This window comes from Acomys minous (assembly GCF_964271855.1).
Source record: "Acomys minous genome assembly, chromosome: 13".
Taxonomy (NCBI): domain Eukaryota; kingdom Metazoa; phylum Chordata; class Mammalia; order Rodentia; family Muridae; genus Acomys; species Acomys minous.
Window position 1 is genome coordinate 86,422,718 of NC_140495.1, and position 12,271 is coordinate 86,434,988.

The 12,271-nt window shown below is 43.9% G+C and overlaps 1 protein-coding gene across 3 annotated transcripts in view; it reads left to right on the plus strand.

Moving 5' to 3' along the window:
* The first annotated feature begins 498 nt into the window (after nucleotides 1-498).
* LOC311581387 (E3 SUMO-protein ligase RanBP2) overlaps nucleotides 499-12,271 on the plus strand; it is a 65,842-nt gene continuing 54,069 nt past the window's right edge. Inside the window, exon 1 of one of the 3 annotated variants that reach the window (XM_084753558.1) lies at nucleotides 499-600. Coding sequence is in view for 2 of the 3 variants with exons in the window: in XM_084753556.1 (XP_084609682.1) it covers nucleotides 8,699-8,770 (72 nt within the window). In the remaining variant the exon portion in view is untranslated. Of the gene's footprint in view, nucleotides 601-8,574; nucleotides 8,771-12,271 lie in introns of those variants that run through there. The other 2 variants (XM_084753556.1, XM_084753557.1) reach the window with 2 other exon arrangements.

Consider the following 12,271-nt stretch of genomic DNA (forward strand, 5'->3'; position numbering starts at 1 on the left):
GTTGTGGTTAATTTAAATGCTATAGCCTAATAATGCTTATTATTAGGCTATAGTTATTACGGCGGTCTTACCTAACCGGTGATGTGTTTCAGAATCGCCTATTTCCACCTGGGGCAAGCAGATACTGTGCCCTAAGCTGTCTTCATTTCTATCCCATCCTCCCTCCCCTGTCATGTGCTTCTAATAGCTCCCATCCATGCTCCCAAAATACTTGCTGAGGTTGTTCATTTGCACCATGTCTTTCATGGGGGACTTCAGAGTTCCTCCTCCGGGCCCAGGTGGCTCTGTCCTGTCCCATGGTGATTCTCCTCCTCCATCCTCTGTCTCTTCTCCCGAGAGTATCTCTCTCAACACCAGGTGAACCTTCGCTCCGCCCGTTCCTTCGCCCAGGCGTAGCCTTTTTATTCAGCCAATGGGAGGCAAGGTTATGGACAGCACCTAGATCTTGTGAGCCAGTAATCAGCACCAAAATACATAACATCAAACCTCCAACAGTTTGCCTGGAAGGGAAGCGGAGTAGGGTTTATAAAGCCAAAACCCACAATCCCCTCACACCAGACTGCCCCTGAGAAAGCAAACGTTTCCGAGTTTCCAGTTCAGGTGAGTAAAATCATTTGCTGTATTGTTGTAAAACAAGGGACCTTCTGATGCTGTAGGTGCGGCTGTGGCGGGTGGTTCTGCTCGCCCCGGCAGGATGTGCTCAGCCCCTGGGGAGCAGCTGCTGAGGACCAACGTGTTCATTCCCCACTGGCCTTAGGGAACTCAAAACATTGACCCCTTATAAAAGGAGTTGCCTTGGGTCCTCAGGTACATTAACAGGCTGTTCACTGTTCAACAACCAGTGTAAGCAGGGCCTCACATTAGACCTAGAGGAGAAGAACAAGAGGACCCTGGAGGCCCATGCATAAGGTTATCACCCATGACTCTAGTCAGACCAACCATAGGGCCAGGAATTAATTTTTAGGAAAATACATCATTTAGAAGGACCAACTTATCTGGATGCATAGTTGGGTATAGCTTGAAAGTATATTGTGAATATAACCCATTTTACTCAAGCATTCAATTCTCCATAACCAGTGTTTTTTAATACATCAGATTTTGAATATTTGTTTTTAAACTTTAGAGTTACTTGTATTAGACTTAATTTTTTAAAACATATACAGAAGGATATCTATATAGATAGAGGTTTTGTTTTTGTTTTTGTTTTTCTCAAGACTGTCTGTATATCCCTGGCTGTCTTGGAGCTCACTCTGTTGACCAAGCTGGCCTTGAACTAAGAGATCCACTGTGTGGTGGTTTAAATAGAAATGGCCCCCGTAGGCCCATGTGTTTGAATGCTTGGCCCATGGGAAGGGGCACTTTTAGGAGGCCTGGCCTTGTTGGAGGAATTGTGCCACTGTTGGGGTGAGCTTTCAGGGCTTCTGCTCAAGCTAGGCCTAGTGGGGCTCTTACTTTTGCTGCCTGCAGATTAAGGTGCAGAACTCTCAGCTCCTTCTCCGCCTTCACATCACCGTGTTTCCCACCATAGTGATAATGGACTAAATCTCTGTGTTGTTTTGTTTTGTTTTGTTTTTCCAAAACAGGGTCTCTCTGTGTAGCTCTGGCTGTCCTGAAATCACTTTGTAGACCAGGCTGGCCTGGAACTCACAGTGATCTGCCTGCCTTTGCCTCCTGAGTGCTGGGATTAAAGGTGTGTGCCACCCTGCCTGGCTTGAACTAAACCGCTTTTTTTTTTTTAACTAAACCTCTTTTTATTGGGGCTTTACCTAGCATGTATAACAGCTTTCCCATGGCTGCTTAGCCCATTTTAGTTTTTAGACTCTATACCTTCATTTCTCCAGGAAACCTTGAGGCTTCATACAATTAAGTGTAATATTTAACTTTTAAAATTATTCTAATATTTATACTAATAAAGACATGAGAGGCATAAACTAAAATAAAAACCTGCTAGCTCAGTGAGGTAACTTTATTTTCTGACCTATATACAAAATACATTTACAAGCCTGATTCTACAGCTAAATTGCCAGCTCTTTAGAAATCTCCTGGTTGTTACCTGGTTACAGTTTTTTAGTAAAAAGCCTGTCTTAGAAACAGTGGGGATGGAGGCTGCTCTTCCAAAAGTCCTAAGTTCAATTCCCAGCAACCACATGGTGGCTCATAACCATCTGTAATGTGTGATCTGATTTCCTCTTCTGGCCTGCAGGAGTACACGCAGACAGAGTACTGTATACATAATAATCAATAAATCTTTTGTTTTTCGAGACAAGGTCTCTGTGTAGACTTGGTTGTCCTGGACTCACTTTGTAGACCAGGCTGGCCTTGAACTCAGAGGGATCTGCCTGCCTTTACCCACCAAGTGCTGGGATTAAAGGTGTGTGTCACCACACCTGGCTAATAAATATTAAAAAAAAAAAAAAAAAAAAGGAAAGAAAGAAAGAAACTGTGTGTGTGTGGGGGGGGGGTGGTAAACTGGGCTTGGTGGTGCACACCTTTAATCCCAGCACTCTTGGGGCAGAGCAGGTGTGTCTCTGTAAAAGTGAGTCCAGGACAGCCAAGGCTGCACAGAGAAACCCCGTCTCAAAAAAACCAAAAACAAAGCCTGGCGGTGGTGCCACATGGCTTTAACCCCAGCATTCTGGAGGCAGAGGTAGATCGCTGCGAGTTGGAGGCCAGCATGGTCTACAAAGTGAGTCTAGGACAGCCAAGGCTACACAGAGAAACCCTGTTTGGAAAAACAAAAACAAAAACATCAAAAAGCAATTTTAGCAGTCAATTCTCTCTCAGTAAAGCTGGAAAGGGTATTTTCAATGTAACAGGAATACAATTACTTGTTGTGTAAGGGAACTGCACCTCAATTAGCTGAAATGGTCACAGGTTGTAACAGTTAATATTGCTAGCTTATGAACACTATATCTTTGGCTCATCTTAATGTTTACATCAGCCTATAATAGGGAAAGTGTTACATACACCTCACACTGTAGCAAGGAGAAGGTGAAAGTTCAAAATGTGAGAAACAAATTAGGTTTCTATTGAATGGGTTTTGCTTTCATATTATCCTAAAGTGAACAATTTAAATGCCAGACCCCTGCTCTCAGGTCAGCGAATTGATGCAAATGGCTGCGTGTGGTGGTGCAGGCGTTTAGTTCCAAGACTGGGGATGCAGAGGCAGACAGAAAGCTATCTGTGAGTTCAAGGCAAGCCTGAGGTACAAGTGAGTTTCAGGCCAGCCAGGACCACACAGTGAGACCCAGTCTCTCAAAAACAAACAAACAACAAAAAGCCCTCCAAGAAGGCAAGTGGAACTTCAGTGCCTTACAGAAAGCATTGTGTAAAGTGAAGCAAAACATGTGAAAGTTCCTAATTCATGCAGAAACAGGAACTGATTGTTAAAAATAAAGTAAAATAAAAAAGGTGTGTGTGGGTGTTTCTGGGTTTGTTTGTGTTGTTTTGCTTTAAGATTTTATTTATTGCATATACATGCCGGAAGAGAGCACCAGATGTCATTATAATTGGTTGTGAGCCACCATGTATTTGCTGGACCTTGGGAAGAACAGACAGTGCTCTTAACCTCTGAGCCATCTCTCCAGCCCCTTGTTTCTGTTCTTCTTCCTTTCCTGTTGGTGATCAGCACTCAGGGTCCTGTGTAGACTATTCAAGTGGTCTCCCACCAAGATACACCCCAAGTCTCAAAAGTGTTCTGAATTCTATACTAAGATGTAACACCATCCTCAAAGTAACTGAGGAGATTGCCTGAGCTTCTCCACGTGACATGCTAAGGAGCCCACCCCAAACAGTAAGCACTTCTCAGCCTGGCTCAGCCTTCTCAACATGGCTATTTTTAGTGACACATTTTGAAACTGGACTCATGATTTCTCTTGTCACGTAGTGTTCATGACTTCAAGTGCATCACAGATCTCATCGTATTGGCAACTAAGGAGCTCAGACCCCAGTAACAATTTGAGTCACCCTCACAATCCCAATATTATGTTTTTATTTTCTGTTATTCACATCCAATATACTTCTAAAATGGTTTTAAAAATATGTTTATTTAGCTGGGCCTGGTGGCGCACACCTGTGATCCCAGCACTTGGGAAGCGGAGGCAGGCAGATCTGTTTGAGTTTGAGGCCAGCCTGGTCTACAGAGTGAGTCCAGGATAGCCAAGGCTACACAGAGAAACCCTGTCTCGAAAAACCAAATATATAAATATATATTGGTGTGTCCTTGAAAGTATGGATTTGTGCCGTGTGCATGCAAGGTCCCTCGGAGGTCAGAGAGAGCATCACGTCCCCTGGAGCTGGAGCTACAGGTGGTTGTGAGTAGCCATGTAGGGGCTGGGAACCAAACTCAGGTCCTCTGCCAGAACAGTGAATGCTCTTAACCACTGAGCCATTTCTGCAGCCCCAGACATCGATTTATGTGTGTGTGCACTCGTCTCTCTGAGTACAGCATGTATGGACAGGCGCATGAACCTGTCTGGATTTGTGGAGGCCAGAAGAGGACATGGAATCTTCCTCTATGATTCTCTGCCTTTTCCTTGAGGTAGTGTTCTCCCTGAACCTGGACTTGGGTTTACTTTGCAAACCCCAGAGATCTTCTTCTGTTTCCCTACCCAACCCCAGCTGGGGTTACAGGGAAGAGGAAGTGTTGATGTTCAGATCTGACATCCAGTCCTCACCATTACTCACCAAGTGCTCTTAACTGCTGACCTCCCACCCCCCTCACCCCCACCCCACCCCCCACCCCCCACCCCCCACCCCTGTGCCTCCAAGACAGAGTTTCTCTCCATAACCCAGGCTGGGCTCAAACTCAGAGATCCACTTGCCTCTGCCTCCGGAGCGCTGGAATTAAAGGTGTGTGCCTCCACCTGCCTTGAGCCATCTCTATTTAAAAACTTAAAAATAATTCTTCATTTATTCTTTGACTATTTCATACAGTGTTTTGACCAAAATCACCCATCTTCTTTCTTAACCTCCCAACATTTCTTCTCAGAATATCCTCCTTTTCCTTTCTACTTTGACATTTTGTTGTTGTTGTTGTTGTTGTGAGACAGGGTTTCTCTGTGTAGCCTTGGCTGTCCTAGACTCTTTTGGTAGACCAGGCTGGCCTCGAACTCACAGTGATCCATCTGCCTTTGCCTCCCAAATGCTGGGATTACAGGCGTGTGTCATCATACCTGGATAAACCCCACAAGTTTAATTATAGTTGCTTGCATGTGCAAGTGAGTGTTTTTATTTATTGGATCACTAACCAGTCATTGGTTACTTCCCTGAAGAAAACTAGTTCTCCCATCCCTAGCATATTAACCACTGACAATCCTCAGCTAGGGCTGGGTGTTCATAGACCCCTTCCCCATTCATGCTGGAATGTTGATTGCTTGATCTTGTGCTGGTATAAAACAAAATGCGATTTTTTTTTCCTTCTAACAGCAATGCTTCATTGTTTATAGAATTCTTTGGAAGATATGAAAAACTTCAAATCAATAAAACTACTCAAAATACCCAATTAAAATGTTAACATACTTATTTTAAACATAATCAAGGCATTAGTGTATATACAAATGTGACTTTTTGAAATCTAAACTTCTCCTAGCATTGAAAACATTTTGTGTTTTGTTAAAACTAAGATTTTACAATTCAAATTACCAAAATATATATTTAATTTGTGTGTGTGTGTGTGTGTGTGTGTGTGTGTGTGTGTGTGTGTGTGTGTTTGGGGGATGAGGCACCCATGCCATAGCACACAAATGGGAGGTTGTTTGTTCTGTCTTTCTATCCCTGTACATGAGTTCAGGGGGTTAGAACTCAGCTCCCCAGCCTGGCAAGCTACTCTAGCTACTGAGTTATCTCACAGGCCTTAAAGGAGGTACCTATGAAATTTTAGAAAATATAATGCAAACAACACAATTCTCATCTTAAAGGGAATAAGCGTTTATTTGGGAGTCGTTTTGAGTGACCATGGCCTGGGAACACAGACTTAGGTTACCCCAAACTCCGTCTTCCAACATGGAAGACGTTTTATAGTTTTACAGAACAAACAGTGTCATAAAGGCAAGCTTAAAATACATTCTGGTGCCAGGCAAGGTGGCACATGCCTTTAATCCCAGCACTCTGGAGGCAGAGGCAGGTGGATCACTGTGAGTTCGATGCCAGTCTGATCTAAGTGAGTCCAGGACAGCCAAAGCTAACGCAGACCCTGACTTGAAAAACCAAGGGGGAAAAGAAAACCAAACAAAAAAAATAAAATAAAATAAGATAATAAATAAAAAATATTAAAATTCTGGTGTGTGCAATTGCAGTACGGTAGGAAACTCTTCTATAGTTCAAAACCACTGATGACAGTTTGGCCATTTGGAGTTGTGGAAACTAGTTGTCTGCTAAGTTAAGATTTCAAAGGTTTTTAATCCATAGTTACAAGCTGTGAGTTCTGACCCAGAGGTGGGCGAGAGGCTGTTCTGGGGCCTAACCTAGCCCAGATAAGAGTATGCAAGGGGCGAGGGCCACTCTGTGGGGGAAAAGGTAAAGTTTATTCAAACTTCCAAGGTTGTCTCTCAGGAAGAAGAGAGAAGATGGGGGAGTAGGTATCTGGGGAGCACAGGAGCCTAAGGCCTGAAAGGGGGGACTAGGGCCAGGATGCTGGCAAGATGGCTTCCAGTGTACAGCCAGTGCTTCTGAGTAGGAACTGGGGGAGCCTGGAGGCTAGCAGAGACTATGGTACAGGTGCCATAGCCATTTGCCAGTGCCAGAGCCATTTGTCCCTTTCTGCCAGAGGCAAGGGAAATGGCTCCTTTTGGCAGGAATGCTGACTTTTATCTAACCGCCAGAGGTCGTCCCAGGTTGAGCTTGGGTCTAGACATAATTTTGGAGTCAGTGGGTCAGCCCCTTTCACCTACAGTAGGGTAATTATGCTCTGGACCTGCACCACTCCAACCTCTCCACAGCAGGTTTTTTTTTTTTTAAAGATTTATTTGTTGTGAATACAGTGCTCTGCCTATTTGTACACATGCAGGCCATTAGAGGGCATCAGATCACACTATAGATGGTTGTGAGCCACCATGTGGTTGCTGGGAATTGAACTCAGGACCTCTGGAGGAGCGGCCTGTGCCCTCAACCTCTGAGCCATCTCTCCAGCCCTCCACAGCAGTTTTAAGCAGTCTTTGCTGACACAGCTTTTCAGGAATTCTAATTTATTCCCAATCAGTTTTGAGACTATTACTTAAAAAAAAAAATTGTGTGTGCCTGAGCAGTGCGTACATGGGTGCTACGGGGGTCAGAACCTGCAGCCATCTCTCCAGCACAAAGAGATGATGATTTTTAGTATTCTAATATAACCTGTTCTGCTAATTAAGTCACAAAACAGGCCCCCAAAAGGCAGTGCTGCTGACAATGTCCTAATGACCGCCTGGATTCTTACCCGGGAAACAGAAACCTTGTGATGCCTGTTTCTGTTAGGAAAACCACCACTTCCCCTTCTCTGCCCCTAAAGTAACCTAGGGCAGAATGCGTCTCACCATGGAATGCTAATGTTTCCACTCTGGTTTATGCGAGCAGAAAGTCACTGTCCAATGTTAACTGTTATTCTACTGAAACCGGAGGCATTGATGAAGCCTGTCTCTTTGAAAAGGAAATCAATTTTTAAACCTAGACTTAGATAGATCCCTTGGAACTGGCTGCTGGGAACTGAACTTGGGTCCTTTGGAGTTGCAGCCAGCGCTCTTAACTGAGGAGCCATCTCTCTAACCCAAAGAAATGATTACTTTTAGTATTCTAATATAACCTGTTCTGCTAATTGTTAAGTCACAGAACAGGCCCCCCCCCCAAAAGGCAGTGCTGCTGACAATGTCCTAAAGACCGCCCCGATTCTTTTATCATTTTTTTAAAAATTTATTTACCTTTATTTTATGTGCATTAGTGTTTTGCCTGCATATATATCTGTGTGAGAGTGTCAGCTCTTTAGAGTCACAGACAGTTGTGAGCTGCCATGTGGGTGCTGGGATTTGAGGTCCTTTGGAGAGGCATTCAGTGCCCTTAACCACTGCGCCATCTCTCCAGCCCGTCCCGTCCCGATTCTTACCCAGGAAACAGAAACCTAAATTAAGCATTCCTCAGAAACCTCGTGATGCCAGTTTCTGTTTGTTAGGAAAGCCACCACTTCCTTCTCTGCCCTTACCGGTCACCTACCCTAGGGCGGAATGCGGCTCACCATGAAAGGCTCATATCTCCACTTTGGTTTCTGCGAGCAGAAAGTCACCGTCAAATGTTAACCATTATTCTACCGAAACCGGAGGCAATGAAGTCTGTCTCTTTAAAAAGGAAATCAACTTTTAAACTTTTGACCAGATGGAGCACCGAAACGGTCGGATTCTTAGGGCAGCACTGCATTTTGGGTATACTTTGTGACGTAACACTAGTGAAATATGTAAAGGTTTTCTGAGTAAGGGAGTTAGCCACATTCGTTTGAAAAGAGGGGGAAGGGGTTAAAGAAAAAAGCGGTAACGTGGTCCGAAGGCGGAGGCCCGGAGCAAGCGCGTCAGGGCCGCAGCGTGGCGCGCAGTGATGACGCGCGCCGCACGCACCGCCCCCCCCACCCGCTCGCAACGGAGCTGCGTCACGGGCGTTCGGCGCTCACCTCCTGGAGACCGCAGCCGCTGTAGGCCCCGGGGCTGGCCTCCCGCTCGCGGGGAGCCTGGTCGGCGGCGCGATGAGGCGCAGCAAGGCCGAGGTGGAGCGGTACATCGCCTCGGTGCAGGGCTCCGCCCCGTCGCCCCGAGAGGTGAGGCAGGGCTGGCCAGGCCGGCGGTGTGTGCGCCGGCGTCATGGCTCCCGGCGGCCTCGGCTCCCGCTTGAGTGGAGGCGGCCGCGGGCGTCGTGGCGCTGCTGAGCACCGGGAGGCGTGGGGACTGCGGCCGCCAGCGTTTCCTCTTCATGGCGGGCTCGCTCGGGCCTGGCCTCACCGGCCTCGGCGCGGCATGCCGGCCGGGGGAGAAGCGCGGGCGCCCTGGGGCTCCGGGATGGCTAGGCCGGGCGCCGGAGGCGGTGTCTCCGCGGGACGCTGTCGCCTCTCGGCGGTGGGCTCCTACCGTTGTGTGGGTGGCTCCGGGGACCGTGCTGGAACAGCCACATTCGCAAGGGCGCGTCAGCACACAGGACGCGGGCGGCCCCTAATTTGAGTCTTCTGTTCTGTTGGCACTCCTTTACATCCCTTCCCCAAAACCTTCTGGGAGCTATTCTTCGGTTGGTCTAAGTTTTGTATTTAAAGCGGAGAAGGTCAGGTAATTGTAAATTTCTTACAGGCAGTAGTTGCTATGCCTTAACATTTCTAACGTTTTTGTGTTTTGCGTAACGTGTTCGGTCAGTGGTTTTTAGTTGTTTTTTTTTTTTTTAAATTTTGAGATCATTAATGTGTTAAGTTTATTTTGTGTTCTTCAAGAATGTTTGCTGGCGGAAAAGGATGTGCAGAGGATCTAGAGTGAAAAAAAATTGGGGGGTGTTGAACAATCTTAAGTTCTGCCATTTGTAAACTGGAGTTTGGTACAGTATAGGCTATTCATCAATAAAACGAAATTTTGACGTTGTTAGTATTAACAAGGATGATCTATGTTAATTTAGGGCAAATCTTGAGATACAAAGAGCCAGGTCTTCAATTTATGTATTACAAATGCACAATTCATTTGTAGATTGTTTTTTAAATTATGAAAAGTAAGAGTTGTCACTAAGGGTTTTATGGCCGACCATGTGTACACCAAAATTTCATGGACGTACAAGTAAGTCCCTTATGTAAAATGATATACTTTTTTGTTGCCTGCCTTAAAGTCTTTTTTTTTTTTTTAAGATTTTATTTATTGTATATGACCAAGTCAGAAGAGGGCATTAGATCACATTACAGATGGCTGTGAGCCACCATGTAGTTGCTGGGAATTGAACTCAGAACCGCTGGAAAAGCAGACAATCCTCTTAACCACTGAGCCATCTTTCCAGCCCCCATCTTTTTTTTAACTTTTATGGGTCCAGAAAAATCCCCGCCTCCCCCCCCAAATTAGAATTCCAAAGTGATTTTAAAAGTCTTGCATTCGGGGCTTGAGAGATGGCTCAGAGGTTAAGAGCACTGACTGCTTACAACCATCTCTTCTGGCCTGCAGGCAGAATGCTCTATACATAATAAATAAATAAATAAATCTTTAAAAAAAATTGTTTAAAATTTTTTTAAAAAAAGTCTCGCGTTCATTTAGTGCTGGTATGCCACAAGTTGGAAATTTTACATTGAGTTTCCTCTGACAGATCCAAATAAAATGCCAGGGCACAAAAATTAATCATGGAATACTTTAAGTTTCTGTGTATAAGTTGTACACCAAACAAATGTATTCATATACAGACTTGATTCTTGTATATGAGACTAGATTTGAAAATATTTAAAAATCTGAAAAATGAAACTCAAAAAACCCCCCAAACCGTGAAATCTAAAAATGTCAAACATTTCAGATAAGGTATACTTCAATAATAGAACCTAATACTGTGTAAGTGTGCAAATAGTTGTTTAATTATGTTAGGGCAATGACAACCAAATAAAGTCCCTACATAGTCAACATTCAATCCAGATTTTTTATTTGTTTTGCTTTGTTTTGTTTTGTTTTTGAGACAGGGTCTCTGTTATGTAGCTCTGGCTGTCCCAGAACTCTGTAGACCAGGCTGGTCTCCAAACTCTCAGAGAACTGTCTCTTCCTGAGTGCTGTGCCACCACACCCTGCTAACAACATATATACTTGCATATATGTGTGTGTGTGTGCATATATATTATCAAAAATTAGTTTGAGTTGGTTTCTATTGATTTGGATAGTGACAACTATATGGAAAATTTCATTTTAACTAGTTTCATTTGTGTGGTATTAACATTCATAGTATGTTGTTCAACCATAACCCTTATTTCCAAACCTTTTGTATTTAAAAAAAAATTTATGCCAAACAAATTCTGTAACCACTAAGAAATAATGCCAAAGGCCCTTCTTTTCTGTGCTCCTCGTGACCTCTTTCTGTATTTTGTGAATTTGGTTATTTTCAATTTTTCATGTTTGTAGGATCTTATATTTGTTGTTTTGTGTCTAGTACATTTTACCTAGTATATTTTTAAGGTCATCCATATTGTAGCAGATGTTAGCAGTCTTTTTAATTAGTTTTTTGAGACAGGATTTCTCTGTAGCCCTGGCTGCCCTGGAACTAGCTTTGGAGACCAGGTTGGCCTCATTCAGAGAGCAACCTGCCTCTGCCTTCTGAATGCTGGGATTAAAGGCGGTTTGTTGTTGTTGTTGTTGTTGTTGTTGTGTGTGTGTGTGTGTGTGTGTGTGTGTGTGTTTTGGGGGGAAGTCTTATTCCTTTTTAATGGCTGAATGATTGTATATGTGTATTATTTTGTTTATTCATTCACTCTTGATTCTTAGGTTGTTTATATCTTTTGCCTACTATAGTGCAGCAAACATTGATGTAAAACTATTTGAGTGCTTGCTCTTAATTCCCTTGAGTTACACCAAGAATAATTATTGGGCTATATGTTAATTGGTATTTTCTGTAGTGACTGTACTTTCTTATATTCCTGCTGTCAACTTATGTGTCTTCAGTTTCTCCATGCTTTTACCAATGCTTTGATATCTTAGTTTATTGTCTTACTGCATTTTATTTTGTGATCACAAGTGTGTATATGTATGTATGTACATGTAAGTACACATGTGGAAGTTAATGCAAAGTTTGCTAGCATTGGTTCTCTTCTAAAATGTGAGGCCTAGGTATGGAATTTAGAGCTTTAGGCTTGATGGCATATTACCCCCTGAAGCCATGTTGCTAGATCTAATTATCTTCAATCTTTTTTTAAGGATTTATTTATTATGTATACAGTGTTTTGCCTACATAAAGGCCTGCTCGCCAGAAGAGGACATCAGATCACATTATAGATGGTTGTGAGCCACCATGTGGTTGCTGGTAATTGAACTCGGGACCTCTCCGGAAGAGCAGCCAGTGCTCTTAACCTGAGCCATCTCTCCAACCCCTATCTTTAACCTTTAAAAAAAATTAAGTTGATGTGTATGGGTGTTTTGCTTACATACATGTCTATGTTTGAGAAGGTCAGAAGAATCTATCACATCCCCTGGGACTGGAGTTGCAGGTGGTTGTGAGCAGCAATGTGGGTGCCGGGAATCAAACTGAGGTCTCTTGAATAGGCAGCGCTCTTAACCATTGAGCCCTCTCTCCACCCCAGTTACCTTAAATATTATGCTCATGTAGTTTA